General features: G+C 37.1%; 1 protein-coding gene across 1 annotated transcript in view; it reads left to right on the plus strand.

The window, feature by feature from the left end:
* The window catches only part of usp34 (ubiquitin specific peptidase 34), a 133,726-nt gene that overhangs the window by 18,441 nt on the left and 95,295 nt on the right, over window positions 1-19,990 (plus strand). Inside the window, exons 2-6 of the mRNA XM_008121091.3 lie at window positions 2,119-2,206; window positions 5,743-6,166; window positions 9,782-9,832; window positions 11,436-11,585; window positions 17,089-17,156. Coding sequence (XP_008119298.1) covers window positions 2,119-2,206; window positions 5,743-6,166; window positions 9,782-9,832; window positions 11,436-11,585; window positions 17,089-17,156 — 781 coding nt within the window. The remainder of the gene's footprint in view (window positions 1-2,118; window positions 2,207-5,742; window positions 6,167-9,781; window positions 9,833-11,435; window positions 11,586-17,088; window positions 17,157-19,990) is intronic.

Genomic DNA, 19,990 nt, shown 5'->3' on the forward strand with positions numbered 1-19,990 from the left:
TTTTTGATATTATCGCTCATGTATTATGTTGTAATTCTGTGTTTTGCACTTTGTTTTTACTTCTTGTAAGCCGCCCCAAGTCCTGTTTGGAGATGGGGCGAGATATAAAGTTTATTATTATTATTATTATTATTATTATTATTATTATTATTATTATTATTAGGCTACTAACTTAGTAAATGAGCTGGACACCTGTGCTACTATCTTCATTTTCAGCTTGCTTCTATAGCAACAGTCCACCTGTCCCTAACCTAAATGGGATTGGAAGGTGAGGTAATAAAATCTTCCCTAACATTAAGCTGCCAGGCTGAGGAAAGCATTTTAATGTGTTGATTCTCAAACCTTTTGTACAAAATAGCTATAAATGATTATACAATGCAGCATTTTTCTCTTTTGACAGTCTCACCTCATTTTTTAAACTTTATTTCATTACTTAGGCAAGATAGAAATCCATGTTCCCAAAATACTTCATCCAGCCATTGTTTTGACCAAGATAAATGAGAGGTTTTTAGAGAGTAGTACTTTCTGTCATGTATTTAACAAATTGTTACTAATTTTACAGTGAAGCAATCTCTTGAATTACCTGGCCTCATTTTGAGATGCAATATAATGTGCCTAAAAAGCTTTTCTTCAAAACCAAAATAATGGAAATGTCACAATTCCTAAAACAGTTTGTTCTACTGCCATACCTTTCTTGTTCTTGAGCCTTTCTGTTTGCTTCGAAAGTTTTCAGTTGTTGTGGTTACTTTTGCAGATCCAGGTATTCATTGAATTTCTGCTCAGCTTGGCATTATTTCAGCTAGAAGAAATAGGTGCACATGGGTTTTGGATTGACTCCAAGGTTTCCTAGATGAAACAGAGTTTCTGTATTGATTTTAGTTTGGTTTTAGAAAAGGCTATGTTTACTTTCCTTGATATTGGCACTATTTGAGAGAACTACCAACATTATATTTGGGGCTCTCTAATCCAACTCTTGGAAGCTGCAACTGTTTCTCGGTGGTAGTTATAGAATCATCGAATTGAAAGAGCGCACAAGGACCATCTAGTCCCAGACTCCTGTCATGCAGGAATACATAGTCAAAGCACTCCCAACAGATGATCATCCAACCGCTGTTTAAAAACCTCACAAGAAGGAGACTCCTCCATAATTTCCAGGTAGACTCAAGCACTTCACTTAGATGACTCCTAATAGTTCCCATAAAATTATGAATTCTTTCAGTATCTTTCTTGTACATGGACAACCCATTCTTTCGAAGATCTTCTATGTTGCTTCCCATTAAGTACTTATGCCTACATTCCTCCTGCCAGAATCTTACCTTCCTACTCAAAACTATGCTAAATGACTGTTTCTCAGGCTGGTTGGAGTTTGGTTTTGTATTTGGGAAGACAGCCAATAGGGGAAACTGTATGCCTATTTTACTTTCAAAAATTCTTTGTCACTGTGATAGAATCTAGTCATGGTTTCTGTTACTTCAGGTATTTGTTGTTGTTCTAGTTAGTTTCCTTATCTAGGATAAGCACAAACTTTGTGGTAATGCATACAGCATTCTTGTCCTAGCTTTGCTCTTCCCGTAGTGCAAGCTGTTAACAATCCAGGAAAGCACAATCAGAATCGATAGTTGCTTGCTTCCAGAAAAGGCAGGATTTGTAAATGTTTGTAAATGTTTCTGGACCTCCTTATCTGTCAGTTCCAACATTATGATGCTTGTAGTTACTAAGTGAAAGTACTTGAATATTTTCCAGTGTTTCTTTGATATTAGTTTTTCTGTTGGTAATTAAACCATAACCCAAATTGAGTTTTCTGTCCAGTCGAGATATTGAACTGTCTGATACAGATTTTTCATTAATATTCTTCCAGTGTTGTTGTCAATAATATCAGTTGAGGATCGTGAATACTTTTGCTTAACTTGATTTAAAAAGTACAATTAAATGTATCCAAAAGTTAACTTTAAATAACCTGGATTTTGAAATTTATAGCCCTAATCCTTTCCCTTTTCCATGTTTGATCATTGAAACATTTAGAAAAGATTTTATTCAGCTTATTTTACCATTTTTAGGGAGCATAAATGAAATGTAAACATCCTTCATGGCATTGATGATTCACTTGTTTTTCTTTAGTATCTGACATCGAAGGTGGTGATGGATTGCAGCTCAGAAAAGAACATGCGCTCAAGGTTTTTGCTTATATCAATTCTTGGACGCAAAGGTAAATTCAGTTTATTTTTAAATTATCACAGTGCATGATGCAATGGTATGAGTAGGTGTATGCCATGATGTATGAGTTTGCTTCTGTGGTAAAATATGTAATAGCAAGTATGGAACAGATTGTTATGAAGATAATTTTATTCCCTTTCCAGCTGTTAGTTTAAGACAATGTGATGGAAGAGTCATCAGCTTCCAGATCAACGAGGAAGCAGGAATGTATAATTATATTTTCTTTTTAAAACTAGAGAGTGTTGTTTTGCACAAAAATGCAGGAGAGAGGCCAGTGTACCTTTGAATTATTGTTACATCTTATATTAAAATTAATTGTATTATGGTACTTTTCCTTGGAATTGTCAAAAAGAAAAACCGGCTTATCACTGTTAGGTTTCAATTTTGAATACCCAAACCTCACTTTTTGTAATGCAGTGTGTTGTGTTTGACTGGAAATGTGATATTGCAGTGGAAAAGGCTATTAATGATTTGGTAAAGATACACATCGCTATCTGTAATTCACACTTTCTGGAAAAGATCTGTGATTGGTGGAAAAAGAGTTGCATCCTTGACTAAGGTGACCTCTGGATTTGTGGAACACTCTGCTTTTCTTGAAGAAGCAGGTGCATCCATTCACTAATCTCTGTTTGCTAGCAACTTCTTTTATGTGGCTCTTTTCAGTTGTATTTATTGTATCTTAAGAGTAGAGTTTTCTGAATAATGTGTAGCACATAAAAAATGTAATACAAGTAATGATATAATGAGCCATGAGACAAGACACAGAACAAAGAGTGACAACACTATAGCGCATAACATTGATGAAAAAGCAACAATAGTTTAAAATTTAAAACTGATGTCAGCGGCTGTTATGGGCCCAGACATAATTTTCTGGATTTGGGGAACATTATGTAGACCACGCTAACTGCTGAGAGAGAGAAATGGCTTGTATTTAAATATTAAATATTGCTAAGGTTCTCTGAGATCTTTTAAGAAGGTACAACTGGAGGCTTCCAGGAAGGACAATTGACCCTTTTTGAGGGTACCAGAAAAAGCCCTGTTTAGAAAATATATTATGAGCTTGAGATTTTCTAAAACAGCCTTTGAGGCATCTTATGTAACCTGTGGCTTCACTTACCCTTCCCTGATTTAAAAGAACTAGAAGTAGTGTTTTAAATGAGTTTTTGTGTGTTTTCCGGGCTGTATGGCTATGTTCCAGAAGTATTTCGCCCACATCTATGGCAGACATCCTCAGATGTTGTGAGGTATATGGAGAAACTAAGCAAGGAAGGTTTATACATATTTGTGGAAGATCCAGTGTGGGGGAAAGAACTCTTGCCTGTTGGAGGCCAGTGTGAATGTTGTAATTAATTACCTTGATTAGCATTAAATGGCCTTCCAAGCTTCATATCCTGGCCTGGGGGAATCCTTTGTTCAGTGTCATTAGCTGCCCCTGATTCATGTCTGGAATTCTTCTGTTTTCAGAGTGTTGCTCCTTATTTACTGTTCTGATTTTGGAATGTTTTTAATACTGGTAGCCAGATTTTGTTCATTTTCATGGTTTCCTCCTTTTTGTTGAAATTGTCCACATGCTTATGGATTTCAGTGGCTTCTCTGTGTAGTCTGACATGATAGTTGTTGGAGTGGTCAAGCAAATATACTATACTGTGTCCAGGTTGGTTCATCAAGTGCTCTGCTATGGCTGACTTCTCTGGTTGAGTTAGTCTGCAGTGCCTTTCATGTTCCTTGTGTTTGGGCACTGCGTTTGGTGGTCCCTATGTAGACTTTTTCAACAACACAGTGTTTTAAATGCTTCAAGTAGGGAGAGGGTAAGTGCTGTCGCAATCCCTTTTATTTACCTCTTCATTTTGGATGGTGAAAAACACCATTTGCTGCTTCTGGGTGTTTCCTGGAGTAGCAGATTTGTTTAAACTATGCTGAAAATAGAGTGGCATGTGACCCACTGCAGGTGCATGGAGGGGGAGGGGCAAATTGCTCCCTCCAGCAAATTCCTCTGCAGACTTCAAAGAAGGGCTTTATCTTGTGATGGTGCTAAAACCTCAATAACATAGGTACCAGATAAGTATCTCTGGGGAGGGTATGCCCCACTAAGCATTCATTTAGGTGGGAGGATTATTATTGTTGCCATTGCTTTTGAGTATCTTGGAAGAACTGGGTTATCTTTTGGAATTAATCACCAATAGTTCTAAGGCTTAGTCACTTTCATTGCAAATGTCTTAATTTTCTCTGCCATTCACTTTTCTATTGCATACATTTTAAATACTAAAATCTCTCTGTGGCTTTTTAAAAACCAAATACAGTTTATCTACTAGCATGAACAAATCTGGTTGCTACTGGTAACCATGAATATAATGTTACTGCTAGCCGTTCTTTGCTATATCCACTGCTGAATGTTTTCCCTGCTCTCTCAGGTCCCTTGCGCATCACTGCGAGCTTTGTGTTAGGTGTGACAGATTAACTCCACATCCCTGAGGGCTTCTGGCATACATTGAGTACTCAGGGGACAAGTGGGGTTCTTTTTTTCCTACTTGCTAAGAATTTTAGAAAGTCAGAAGTACTGTAAACGCCTTGTTGGTTCCAGCCTCCCAGATACTGCTATTTGTTCAGTGTTGCTTTGCATTGGCACTGGGAAAGATTGTAAACAGCAAGGCAAACTCATCCATTGTTTTTTTCAGTAATGGATTGTATCCAATAACGTCCATTCACCATTGCTTGCCAGAATAAATTCCCTTTCCCTTGCAACTCCACTCTTTTGTAGTTTGTAACTGCACCATAGAATTAGAATAGTATCTTCAGTGAATTAGTGTCAGGATGAGCAGCTGTGGAGATGAGGGCATGGGAAATGTATATAATCCTTTTTTATTTCTACAGTTACAAGACTCAAAATAATGTTACATTTTACACATACTGGCAACACAGATATCAGTGCTGCAGCATCACAGAAAACATTTTATTTCAAATAAGATTATATTTGCAAGACTGGAGAATCATTAGATTATTTAATAATTAAATTAACAACTACAGATTATGTACATGCAGTACCCTGTTTCCCCTAAAATAAGACATCCCCAGAAAATAAGACCTAGTAGAAGTTTTGCTGAATTGCTAAATATAAGGCCTCCCCTGAAAGTAAGACCTAGCAAAGGTTTTGTTTGGAAGCATGCCCGCCAAACAATACCAGAGCATGCAGGATGGGTAAATGTACGTACCATAGAAATACATGGAAATAATGGTAGTAACAAGAAATTCTTGATAGGATTCACAGTTTGTCTGGTTATGCTGGTTTGTGATGACAACTACTGTACAGTATATAATAAATGTTCATTTTTTTTGTTCAACAATAAATGTGAATTCTTCATGGTAAAATAAGACATCCCCTGAAAATAAGACCTAGAGCATCTTTGGGAGCAAAAATTAATATAAGACACTGTCTTATTTTGGGGGAAACACGGTAATATAGTTCACTCTTTTCTGGAATACTCTGTGATTTCTTATCTTGGTTTATAATTTTTCATTTTCTTTAAACAGGCAATGTTTGTGCTGTTTCAAGGAATATAAGCATTTGGAGATCTTCAACCAAGTTGTGTGCGCGCTTATAAATTTGGTGATTGCCCAGGTTCAAGCTCTTCGGGACCAGCTGTGTAAACATTGCACTATTAATTTAGACTCCACATGGCAAGATGAGAATAATCCATCTGATGAGCCACTGAATGTAGAAAGAGAATCTCATGGAGAGGAAGAAAATGGTGAAATACACAAATCTATAGAGAAAAAAATAGACTCTGGACGAACTTGTATCCTGACAGAAGATGAATCCACAAAGGGCACTGATGCATTTAGCATATGGAGCACCGAGGAGAAGGAAAAACTTTTGCTTTGCGTAGCAAAAATCTTTCAGATCCAGTTTCCTCTGTATACTGCTTACAAGCATAATACACATCCCACAATAGAGGTACATATGATGCTAACCACTAATGAATGTATGTCTTGTGGTGTTTCTGAGAAATCTGTTTTCTATTCTCTCAGTTAATTCTGGCAATAAATATCCATGTTAAGTTAAATAATTTCCATTTGAAATTATTTCAATGTGTGAGGTTTTCTTTTTTGTTGTTTGCTTTAAAATGCATAGCAAAATCAATAATGGAGGCATAGGGTAGAATCCTTTTGGCTGCTTATGCTTCCATAATACCCATTCATGTCCATGTAAGTATTCTGGAGCCTTTTCCAGTGAGGCCACTGCCATCTTATGTAACACCCTTTCTCAAGCTATGCAACAGGAACTGGAGCTTCACCCATGCACCCTCCATTTTCTATTGTACAACTAGGAGAAGGGGCAGCCGCTACCCTTCTGGACCTTTAGAGAGTATGCTGGAAATGAAGGTTAAAGGCTGCTCATTTTCTTCACTGTGGAAAATGCCTAGTTGCAGCTCTGCCCCCAACCACACTTAGCTGCATTGTGCAGCTAGCATAGAGAATGGATGGGATTTCCCAGTGTAAATAAACCAGTACAGTTTTACATTTCTCCAACAGTTAAGTAGGACTTAGACCATAACATGAGTGAAGGGGCTAAACTCAAGTTACATGTTCTTACTTAAATGCCAGTTGATTTTATAAACATGATCAATGTTACCTGACTTCTTTTCACCAAGGTTCTGATTCTAGATTACAAATGGGGAAATTAATTCTTGGCGGGTTAAGTTGAACAACATCGCAGCATACAATTGGCCTGATCTTTAATTAGGTAATGTTCCAGCTACCTCCAGGCACTTACCAAGTTCATAAAGTTAAATTGCATTAAAGTAATAATATGTAACTCAAGTTTAGCCCGTTTGCTCATATTGTCGCAGTGCTGGTTTGTTTTATTTTATTGTTTTATATATATGTCACCTTTCTCTCAAAGTAGGACCCAAGGTGGCTTCCAATAAAATAAAATAAATTAAAAATATTTTTATATATGTATAAACAAATTAAAACAGTATCATGTACATTTAAATATTAATTGAAAACATATGAAAGTTTAAAGATCAGTAAAACATACATTTTAAAGGCTGCACTTCTTATATATCAAAAACTTGCTTCAATAGAAACGTCTTCTTCTGCCAATGTTAGGAAAGCAGGGAAGGAGCTAGCCTAGCCACCTGTGGAAGGGAGTTCCAGAGGGTGCAAGTGGTCCTGTGATGGTGGCGGGAAGAGAAAAAGCCTTCTGAAGATCTTAGTACACTGGCAGGTTCATATTGCGAGATACGGTCTGACTAAAATCCTTTTTATTTGTTTTTATTTATATCATACGTTTTCCCAACATGGGAGTCAAGGAAGCTTGACTCCCATGTAGTGACCTGCCCTTTCATACACTAAAATAGAGCATACTGTATGGGGGGCCAACAGGCACTGAGTTTTTTCTGGCAAGTATTCTCATTGATGGCAGCCTTACTTTAGTGATCTTAGCTTACAGAGTAGACTTGATTTCTACGTTGGTGAGAAACATGCCAAAGAGGGTTGGAGAAGCTAATATAGACCAACTGTTGAGTTAAAATAAAGTGTGATAAGTTCTATTAAAATTGACATCTATTATAGAAATCATGGGTATTGAAATCTGTACAAAAGTGAGATAATTAGCTCTACTCTAGCTGAATACGATTGAATCATAATTAGATTTCTTGTAAGCCATATTGTTTGGCTACAAACCATGCTGAAGAAGTAAGATTCTGTCAAATCTCCTGAACCATTTCAAATAGAGAAATCTTAATTTTATTCAGCTCGATAAAATTATCAGCATCCTGAAACTGCCTGTCTTCTCCCCCAGTTCTGGCACCATAGATCCCTCCAATCCATTTTCATGGGCCAGAAATCCACTTCCACTTAAATACTGGAATTGTAACGCACTGCCTCATTTCAACTATCATATTATTTTTCACACAATCTGATTGGCAGGTGCTAACTAGGGGTAGGCACTAATTAGGGGTTCAGACACATACTCTTTGTCTGTAGGTCTGTCAAGGTCCAGCCTTTTACTGTTTGATGGATTATGTTTTTGGAAAGGAGGAGACAACAAGCATGCAAAAGTGTGACAGTGCAGAGAGTCTCCCCAGTGCAGATGGGAGCAACTGTTGAATGGGGGGACGGGGGACACAAAGACCACTTATAGGACCTTAAAAGGCCACAACCCCTCTGTCAGTGTCAAGCTCAGGGCAAGATTGCATAGCGCTCTTTGTTGGTGAGGTGGGCAATTCTTCCTTATTCAGACCAAAGCTCTTTTCTGATGTTTAGATTTCCCAAGTCTTGATGATTTTTGTTTTATTGCTGTATTCTTCAACATGGTTTCCAGGCTGGTCTATGATTTAGATAACACCCTAAACTACATAAACATGATGTGAATAGCATAGTTTTGGTCTGAATTCCCATGCTTTTCACTTATTTCTTTCCTAACAGGCTTGAGAAAGAGTTCACAGTGTTGTGCTTTTGTTTGATTCCAGTAATGAAACTGTGGCTAATTTTACTATGGCTAATTTAAACAAGGCAGCATTATTAAACATGATATGAAGTTTGTCAGGTTTGGTATGACAAGGTGTGGTTAATTAAATGGGATAGAAAAAGCTTCTGCATAGGAGGAAAGAGGTTCCATTAGCCATTTGCATCTTGATAAATCATAGTTTAGCCAAGGAATGGGACTGTTGTGGCCTCCTGATATTGTTGGTCTGCAGATCTTAGCATTTCCCACCTTTGGCTGTGCAGGTCTATTCCCACCCTGATTCACTGTGATGTCTGACTGAAGCCATTGGTTGTAATCCCAGCAGCAGTAGAAAATTGCATTGTTCCATCCTAAACAATACTACTCCAAAACAAGGAGAAGGGGGAAAAAGCTTGAAAAGTCTAGTTCTTCTGTTACAACTATATTTAGTCAGAGTATTTTTGAGCAGGTAAGACTTATAAAAATAAGGTGATCTCATGTCAGAGAAGCACAGTTTCCTTGCATGGCACAATGGCACAAGTGTCTGTCCACATTTGCAAGCTTAATATTAGTCAATTTAATATGGTCTCTAGGAATCTCTAGGTCTTCCAGTGGCCAACTTCTGCAGAAGTTTAGAGTGGTACCAAGACAACCTTAGAAAGGTGTTCTCATTCGTTAAAAGTGCTTTTATTGACATTTTTCCCACTTTTATGGGGGTCCTGTATTCCTAACCCCAGCGAATTTGGAGATCTGATGATGCTATCATTGGGTTCTAGTTCCACTGTGGAAAGAGATGTGTTTGTCCATTTAGCCAGATGACTAGAACCCTTATGCAGAATCTGTTGATCATGGCTTGCTGAGCTAAAATAGTGTGCTGTGTCTACTTTTCTTAATGTGCAAGTGAACAAAATATTAGATGTAACAGAAATAAATAAAATAGCGATGTCTTGGTTTTTTTTCCTAATTAGATTGTTTTCTGTATGCAAGTGTGTGCCTTTTAAAAACTGCACAATCCAGAAGCTTTATTGGAAGATTACGAAGAACATTATGAATTTCATGGTTGTTTATAAAATATTGGTAACCTTTGTATACTAAAATAGTTTTATTTTGTTTCAACAGGATATTTCTGCACAAGAAAGCAATATATTAGGGGCATTCTGTGATATGAATGTAAGTTTTTTTCATTTTATGTATTTGACTTAAGTTACAGTACATTATCTGAGCTCTCTTCACAGCAGTAGATTGTGGTGATTCGAAATACTCTAAAAAAAAGAGCTTATAATCACAATTTGTGTTAGGCTGAACTATACCACCAAATGTTAAAAAAACCCAACATTTTTATAGTGTGCCAAACCAATAGTTCTTCTAGCTCGCTACCATTTAGTAGCTTTCTAAGACTTCAGAGAGGAATATTTCCTGGTACTACAGGGAGATTCTGTGGACTATACCAGAGTCCTTCGCTAAGCTATAGCTATTCTCATTGTATCAAAAAACCCCAGTATCAATTTTCTATCTTACATTTCCTTGCATGTTGCCTGCCCCTTTTACTATAGGGGTAGGCATTGCCCTCCTGATGCTGTTAAACTTCATATTCCTCACTTTTGGCTATGCTGGCTTGGACTAGAAGGAACTGAATCTGTGACAATCTGCATACAAAGCATCTATTCTGTTGGTGGACTGTAATATGAATCTTTCATTCAAGTAAATTTATTTTGCTCTACTGTATCCCTGACCATCAGAAACAAATACGATGACCAGTCATAATTTTGAAGAATAATAGGAATTTGAATGTCCAGAGAGAGGAAATTTCTTGCGCTTGTTGCTCCACATGTTTCAACTCCCTGTAGGTTTAACTTGCTTTTTATAGATGAAAAATGTAAGTCATTCTCCTTTAATTCTGGGTATCCCCACAGGATACGGTGGTGGTCTTACAACAGGATGGATGACAGCTTTCAACATTTACCAGTTCATCACTATTGTATTAAATCACAATGGGTGAACTCTCACTTCCCTAAACCAGCTGATGAAATATAATACATAAATGTCTCATAATAGGATTAGAAATTGATACATCTTTGCCTGCCAGGTGCTGGGCAGCATATTTTTACATTCCAGGACAGTCAGCGAGAACAAGACATTATTGAAACTCCTCAAGGGCCCCATATAAACCTTTCTGAAATATCTTGCTTATTGGGATTGTATTTGTCCATGCGAACCTTGGGCTTTCCAATTCTTGTTTTTGATTGGTATTGTGTGGAAGTTGTCAGATTTGATATCCATTTTGTGGATATCAGGTGAGTTAATGGTGGGAAGTCCTAGACTTCATTGTACATAGGAGCTACGAAGGACTATGGTCTTCTGCTCAACATTGAGCCGTTGCATTTAACTGGACCTGCCATGGCTTGTACACCATGTGATATGTGTGTGAAAAGGTAAATAGTAAAAGCAAATATTTAGTCATATATATAGTTCTCTTAGCTTGTGTAGCCCTAGTGCAGCCGAAGGATTCAAGGATTTGTATATGACAATAAATTGAAACTTTCTGAAATTTTCCATATGCTATACCAATATTTAAGTTGAGACTAAACTTCCTGAACTATAGAACAAGGTCAGCACTTTGAATTATTCCTATAATTTAAGAGAGATTGAAGCAGACCCAGAAATACTATAACAATACCCACAGTTTGTAGAAGTCACAATTAAGATCATGGAGCTTGGATATCTGTATTGCCAATTTAATTTTTTTCTATACAATGTATTCTTATTTCCATAGGATGTAGAAGTACCATTGCACTTGCTTCGTTATGTTTGCCTATTTTGTGGAAAAAATGGCCTTTCCCTCATGAAGGACTGTTTTGAATATGGAACCCCCGAAACGTTACCATTTCTCATAGCACATGCATTTATCACTGTGGTCTCCAATGTAAGTATTGAGTGAAATTCCTCTAATGCCTTTAATCACAAATGCAATAAATGTAGATGAATCCTTGTCTTATGACTGGAGGCTTTACTATGCTAACTTGAGTTCCATTTCTAGCTGCCATAGTCTGAAGCATTAGCCTGTAGTAAATGTCTAATTTTCATTTCTGCTAATAATAATTTTATTCAAAAATCATAAAATTACTGCCTTTTATAATTGGGAATAGATCTGCTTTTATCCTTCTTAATACAACCATTGATTAAAATTCTGGATAGAGAGGAATGTCGTTTGGTTGCCATCTTTGTTCCATTTTGTCATTTTTGAATGATATAAATCTTAAATTTATCCTGAGACTAACACATGGAAAGGCCAGATAACGGATAGATAGCCATTGTTTTATTTTTGCCAGCATGCCAGTTTCTACTAAATTGAATTCTACAAACTTAAAAGGAAAGACAATGAAAAACAAACTACACTATGAATTGGCAAGCACACGTTAAAACAAATTGTAGGTGATGACTAGTATATCACCAGGGGGACCTAATGTTTCTGAAGTCAAATACTTACACAACTCAACAGAAACAGCACAGAGCCTTTTCTCTCCCCTTTTCCCCATTATTCTGGAGAGCCAAATGACCACACCAGATAAATTGTCTTGAAGAGATTAATCATTTCTGATAAATGTTGATTTTGGCAGACTGAAGCTGGTCTTTTTTGGCCAACAGTAGTAATGTTCTCCTGTCTGTGAGTTTAACTTGCAAGGGTCTGAAGAAATACAACTTAGGAAGACCATCCATTTTCTGCATTCTACCTTGGAAAAAGTAGAATAGTACTTAGATGCGAGAGTGTGTTTGCCTTGTTCTTTCTTTATGGATCTGATACAGTGGCAGCATTCCTTTGACATTACTTCTGTACAGTTTTGTAGACGTTATATTTCCTATTCTGTCCCTGAGTGAGAGAGACCATCCCCAGGAGTGGCAGCAGACAGAGTCCAAATCTTTTGTTCAGAAAGTAGCTTGCATCTCCCTGCATTATGATTCTGGTGTAGTTTCTTGAAGGAAATAACACATTGAGTTCTTAGGGTGCTTCTCTTTATGTCTTCTCTTTATTTCTGATATGCTAGAGGTAGGCAACCTAAGATCTTCCAGTTGGGCTACAACCTCCATGATTCCCCAGCTATTGGTCTTGCTAGATGGAGCTTCGAGATGTTGTAATTTAAAACATCTGGATGGCACCAAACTGCCTACCCTTCAGCTATGTAAACAGTATGGTCCATGCCATATCCTGGTCTTAGGTTATGGAAGAAAAAAGAATTTTAAGTGTTGGAAGGTTCTGGAAAGGCTTCCTTCCAGTTCAGCTGATGCAGAAGCAGTTTATTTTTTATTTGTTTACTTAATTTATGTACTTACTCTACCTTTTCCCCCAAGGGGACTCAACGTGGCTAAGATCACAATTTGTTCAATTTTAAAAAAGTGAATGCAAAATTAAAAAAACAAAAAAAAATAGTGCTGTGTGTGTTAGGTTAAAATACAATTATAATACAATAAATACAATTAAAATACATTTTAAAACACACAATTCCCCCCAGAATACCCCCTCCAGTCTGCCCCCCCCCTCAAACTGCATGTCCCTTATCCTTCCCCAAATGCCATCTGGAAGAGCTTGCAGATCTGCTTGCGGAAGTCCAACAGGGATGGGGCTATACTGGTCTAAAGTCTGGGAGCAGCCACCTAAAAGGCCTCTCCTGTGTTCCCACCAAGCGTACTTGAGCGGGTGGTGGGATAGAGAAAATGTCCTCCTCAGTTGGTCATAAATGTCTGACAGGTTTGTGGAAAGAGCTACGGTCCTTCAGATAACCTGGACTGGAATCGCATAGCGCTTTGTAGTCAAACCCAGCACTTTGAATTGTGCCCAGAAACGTGTTGGCAGCCAGTTGAGCTTTTGTAACAGAGCAGTTGTCCACTTCCTGTAACCAGGGAGTGGATGACTGCTAGAAGTCTGGTTCAAACCAACAGATGTTTCTGTGCACTTTTGAAAGGCAGCCCACTTAGAGCGCATTACTATAGTCCAACCGGGATATAAGCAAGGCATGTATCACTGTGGCTAGATCCAACTACTCCTGTTCTATAATGGGATACACCAGTCGGCAGGTGATAAAAATAGAATGGACTCAAGCCTCCAAGCGCTAGCCATGACTCAGCTTGTGAAAAAGCAGTATACATTATCACCAGGGTTTTATAAAATGCTAAACTCAGGTATTGTTTCCAGTAAGCCAAGAAGTGAATAATTGGTCATTCTAAAGCAGTGTTAGGGAGAAACAGAATGGTGGATCTAAGGTTGTACCCCAAACCCTGTCTGACTGTGTTGGGTGTATTGAACACTGTCTGAAAATGCAGAGGTCCCATAACTTTTCTATTTTTGTTTTAGCTTAACAAATACGTATATTTTAAATTTGCCTATGCTGGAAAATATGTGGAAGGAAAAATCTGACTAACCTAGATCACTCCCATTTTGGGAAAATATATCTCTCTAATAGTTTTGTAGCAATAACTAAGGAAGGGCCACTTTTGATGGGCACCTGCAAATTGTATGGGTGTTTGATGGGCATTAATTATAGATGGCCAGATAAAATGATCGTAGCCATCAGGATAATGTAACATATGTGACTATTGATTATTTTTAATTACCATTTTTTGCTATTTTAAGCTTTATAGCTTTTCGTTTTTTTCTGCCTCTCCCCATTCCAGGTGTTGAAATACTGGGAGTATTTTCCATTGTATGAAATCATCATCGTTCTCTGCTGTCTCTATAAAATGTTAAATTTTGTTTCCTTGATCTTTTCTAAATTTATTGTCAAGAAGAATAGGAAAAATCAGATAATTTTAATCTAAATTTAGTGTGTAGACATATTTTTGATGAAACAGAAACTGAAGAAATGTTATGTAGTAAGGCCCATGGAACCCATACTCTCATCCTGGTGTCAATGGTGTCTCTCGTATTGTGATGATGATGAGGATGATAATTTTATTACCCGCCTCTCTTGCGGCATAAGTTGGAATACAGCATGGTTAAAACAGAGAGATAAAACACAAGACTATTAAAATACATAGAACAAAATACACACAGTTAAAATACAGGTTACAATTCACCAGTAAAATGCAGATTAAAATTCACAAATTCACAGTAGGCCTACTGGAAGAGATTACTATATCTTGAGTTGTGTCTTCAATTCCAACAGCTGATTTAGGTGTCTAATGTCTTCCGGCAGGCTTAGGAATTCTCTCGTTCCTCCAGATGATTCTATGGTATATTTTCCATAAAAGTGACTATATAGTTGCATTGGAGTTTAGCAAATTTCTATAGACTCTTGGTCTTTCAAAGCAACTCTGTGGTATGTTGGGACTGGAAGTGAGGTCATTTAGCGACATTTCCACAGTTTCAGATGCAGATGTGATCCCTTGTCAGTGTATGCTGCAAACAGTGCCAGTATTTTTTTTTTTTAAAAAAATTAGAAACCATAAACCCTGATGTTCTATTTCTGATACAATTTATTTTTATTAGGTTCATATTTAATCTTTCTTTTTTTGAGTGAAGAAAAATAGGCACAATGCAGTTAAGGAGAAGGGAGGGATCTCAGCTAAGCTTTCTGCTCCTGTGCTTCTCAGGCCCCTTCCATACTGCCATATAATCCAGATTATCAAATCAGATAATCCAGGTTGTCTACTTTGAACTGGATTATATGAATCAATACTGCTATATAATCAAGTTCAAAGCAGATATAATCTGGATTTTATATGTCAGTGTAGAAAGGACCTCAAACTCTTTTAAACACAGTTTATTCGTTTGGAACAAGATCTCATGTTCTCTCAAATTTTTCCAAAACAACCACTACCTTCAGGAATGTGTTTTAATGACAATTTTTGTTCTAAATAGGTTAATAAAATTGCATGCTGGTGACTATGGTATTTTAAAAACTGAATGGAAAATATTTGCCCCAAGTTAACATGAGTAGATGTTGTTTCCTTTTAAAAAGCAGCCAAATTCCTCAAGTATCTTTCAGTAAACACAAGACTACTGCTGCATATTTATTTTATGCCACACTCAATCATTTAAGGCATGTCTGGATGCAATGCAAACAGTAGACTTGTAAATACAAATGAAATCCAAATAGTTCTACTGGAAATCAATGGGTGAAAGTGAAACAGTTACAGAGTACAGGAAGTCCCCGAGTTACAAACACCTGACTTACAAATGACTCATAGTTGAGAATGGGGGTGAGATAACAAGAAATGAGAGAAAACTCTCATTAGGAAGGGAAATTCACTCCCGAAAGTTGGAATAGACCACAAGAGCCATCCAGTCCAACCTCCTGTCAGACAGGAAGACACAATCAAAGCCCTCCCAACAGATGACCATCCAACCTCTGCTTAAAAACACCAATCCCAGTTTCCACAACAAGCCAATTTTTTCAAAATCCAATTCTCACAGGGACAGAAAGTGAGGTGAAATCTTCTGAACAAGGGCACAGACATAAAAACAAACACCATAGAGGTGCTAACCCTTCCCTCTACTAGCCAAAATTAAAACCTATGTATTTTTGGCTGGTGCTAAACTTTAAAAATGCACCTGTTCCGACTTACAAACTAATTCAACTTAAGAACAAACCTACAGTTTGCATTTCCTCAGTTATATTTAATCCAACTAAGAGTTATTAGAAAACCCAACTTCATTATTATAGGCCCACACCTGGGGTACACATTTTCTCTATTTCCCCATAATGTATGTATTAAAACTATCAGTGGCCATCAAAGTACTACAGACTGTCTTATTTCACTCCTCTGAAGGATGCTCATGGAAACCTTTGTTGGCACAAATAATATTTCAAGTTTTTTTTACTGCCAAATGTAATAACACTGACTTTTCACTTTACAGCAGCAGTATTATTTTATGTAGATATGATTCACCTCAATATTAAGAAGAACGTCCCGACAGTAAGAGCTGTTCAACAGTGGAATATGCTGCCTGGGAGTCTCCTTCTTTGGAAGCTTTTAAGCAGAGGCTGGGTGGGCATCTGTGGGGGGTGCTTTGATTGTTTATTCACACCTGGCAGAAAGGGGTTGGACTGGGGACTGGATGGCCTTTGTGATCATTTCCAACTCTCTGATTGTATGGTTCTTTTCTAGAAATTCTATTCCTTTTTGGCATAGTGTATGCACCAGTCTTGTTACAGTGGAATCCACACGTGTAACACATGATATTGTACTTAGTCTTCGGAAAAGGTCAACTCCTTGTCCATTGAGTCAAATGTATGAGATGGGACCTTATTGTGTGCTTGCGGAGTTATGGGCTGCACTCAGAACACATTTGCAAAACTTCTGAGAAGGCATAACCCTGTGTATAATGCATTTTGATAGACGTGTAGTTTTCAGCAGGATTCTGGTGTATGAACTTTTATTTGCTTGTATGACATTTTAAATACTCCTGTTTTAATTTTTGTCTTCTATAGATCAGAATATGGCTGCACATCCCTGCTGTTATGCAACACATAATACCGTTCAGAACCTATGTTATAAGGTATGTTTTACAGATCACTTGCAATTTTTCGCACTGCTTTCTCAGAATTTGCTGATGGTTTCAAATCACTCAGGTAGCATGCCTAACATGACAGTCAGCAAAGGCTAATAACCAAACAATAGTGTGTTGAGCCATGTGTGTCGATAGCACTTTGATTTTTATACAAATGAATAATATTTATCTGTATGTATATACTAATAAAAATTTTATACAGATGCTTTTAAAGCATAGTCAATGAATACAGTAAATCGTCTCTTGTAGTATTTAGTAAAATCTTGGCAATTGCTGAATGTCATATCTTAAGAAAAAAAATAATTGTCCGAAGTGGAGAACAGTAGATAAGGCAGTGGAAGCATTGATGGAGATCAAAGTTATAGAGACAAGTTTAGATAAAATGGCTGTTCATGTCTTAAAACAAAGAATACTAGAATGTAATATGGCTCAAAAAAAGATTGAAAACAAATATAATATTTTATGGAGCCAGGCTTTGACGAAATTAACATGTATTCAGTAGCAAGTAAAACACAAAGCTGTTGCTGTATTGCTTCAGAAACAATCTCCTATTTGTAATCATGATTGACTTTAAATTCATCCCTGAGGTATAAAGGAGGAATGTCCTGATGAGAATATAGAATTTGGGTATTATCTGATCATATTTGAGAGTAAACGTGGACTTGTTAGTGTGCTGGTTTGAGAAGTACAAATTTCCACTCTGCCAGAATACTTATTGTATAATCCTGAATAATGTAACAATATGGGCAAGATGAGATAATTGTGTATATATTGTCCTGAATATTTTCAAAGGTGGCACACAAATACGTTATTTAAATTTTTTTAAATCTGCAAAGGTTATCATAATCTGTACTCACAAACATTCTTATTTTTACCAAATCAAACACCCCTCTTGATCTTCTTTAACCCTCAACATTTTGTTTCTTTTGAGGGTTTGGGAGTAGGTGAGTCTCAAACTTTTTATTCTCTGCTCACCCACAATATAGAATTATATCAATAAATGATAACATTTTATGAAGTGTAGAATATTCTAGGATATGAAGAGATTCAACACCTGACCCTAATCTATATATATAAAAGAGTGATGGCATCACGGCAATTCACAAAACAACAAAAGTACAGGCCCCCCAACCTCAAAATTTGACAACACAACCCATCATCCATGCCTCAAGGTTGATACAACAAAAAGAAAAGAAAAATAAAGTCCTAATTAGAGGGAGAGCAATAATTTTTTTATCCAATTGCTGCCAGTTTAGAGGGCTAATCTCTGCCCACTTGGTTGCCTAGCAACCGACTCAGCCAAGGGACAGCCAGGGTTCAGTTAGGGGACAGGCAGATTTAGGCCTCACTTAGGCTTCTTCCACAGATTATCTAATTTGCACTGGATTATATGGCAGTGCAGACTCAAGGCCCTTCCACACAGCTATATAACCCATTTATAATCTTATATTATCTGCTTTGCACTGGATTATCTTGACTCCACACTGCCATATAATCCACTTCAGTGTGCATTTTATACAGCTGTGAAGAAGGGGCCTCATATAATCCAGTTCTGAGCAGATAATATAAGATTAGAAATATACAGTAGAGTCTCACTTATCCAACGTAAACAGGCTGGCAGGATAAGTGAATATGTTGGATAATAAGAAGGGATTCAGGAAAAGCCAATTAAACATCAAATTAGGTAATCGTTATACAAATTAAGCACCAAAACATCATATTATACAACAAATTTGACAGAAAAAGTAGTTCCATGTGCAGTAATGCTATGTAGTATTTACAGTAGAGTCTCACTTATCCAACACTCGCTTATCCAATGTTCTGGATTATCCAACGCATTTTTGTAGTCAATGCTTTCAATATATCATGATATTTTGGTGCTAAATTCATAAATACAGTAATTACTATATAGCATTACTGTGTACTGAACTACTTTTTCTGACAAATTTGTTGTCTAACATGATGTTTTGGTGCTTAATTTGTAAAATCATAACTTAATTTGATGTTTAATAGGGTTATCTTAATTCCTCATTATCCAACATATTCGCTTATCCAACGTTCTGCCGGCCCGTTTATGTTGGATAAGTGAGACTCTACTGTACTGTATTTACAAATTTACCACTAAAATATCACAATGAATTTAAAACACTGACTACAAAAACATTGATTATGAAAAGGCAGACTGCGTTGGATAATCCAGAACATTGTATAAGCGAATGTTGGATAAGTGAGATTCTTCTTTAATATGAAATAATTACTGGGATAGAATAATGCAGAACAATATAATCTCTAAAACCAGGACAGTAAATAAACAGGGGAATTCCACACAGGAAACAATCAGGGCCAGCTAACACCTCCCAACAAAGTATTCCCATCATCAAAGTCTGGCAAATCCTGTTTTCTCAGGGCCACAGACAGTAGAAGCACATAAAATATCGCAAACAACACCACTCTGAAAACAAGGGAATTCCAAACAGGAAAGAATCAGGGCCAGCTAACACCTCCCAACAAAGTATTCCCATCATCAAAGTCTGGAAAATCCTCTGTTTTCTCAGGGCCACAGACAGTAGAAGCACATAAAATATCGCAAACAACACCACTCTGAAAACAAGGGAATTCCAGACAGGAAACAATCAGGGCCAGCTAACACCTCCCAACAAAGTATTCCCATCATCAAAGTCTGGAAAATCCTCTGTTTTCTCAGGGCCACAGACAGTAGAAGCACATAAAATATCGCAAGCAACACCACTCTGAAAACAAGGGAATTCCAGACAGGAAACAATCAGGGCCAGCTAACACCTCCCAACAAAAAATTCACTCAG

The sequence above is a fragment of the Anolis carolinensis genome, chromosome 1 (assembly GCF_035594765.1).
Source record: "Anolis carolinensis isolate JA03-04 chromosome 1, rAnoCar3.1.pri, whole genome shotgun sequence".
In the NCBI taxonomy this organism is placed as follows: domain Eukaryota; kingdom Metazoa; phylum Chordata; class Lepidosauria; order Squamata; family Dactyloidae; genus Anolis; species Anolis carolinensis.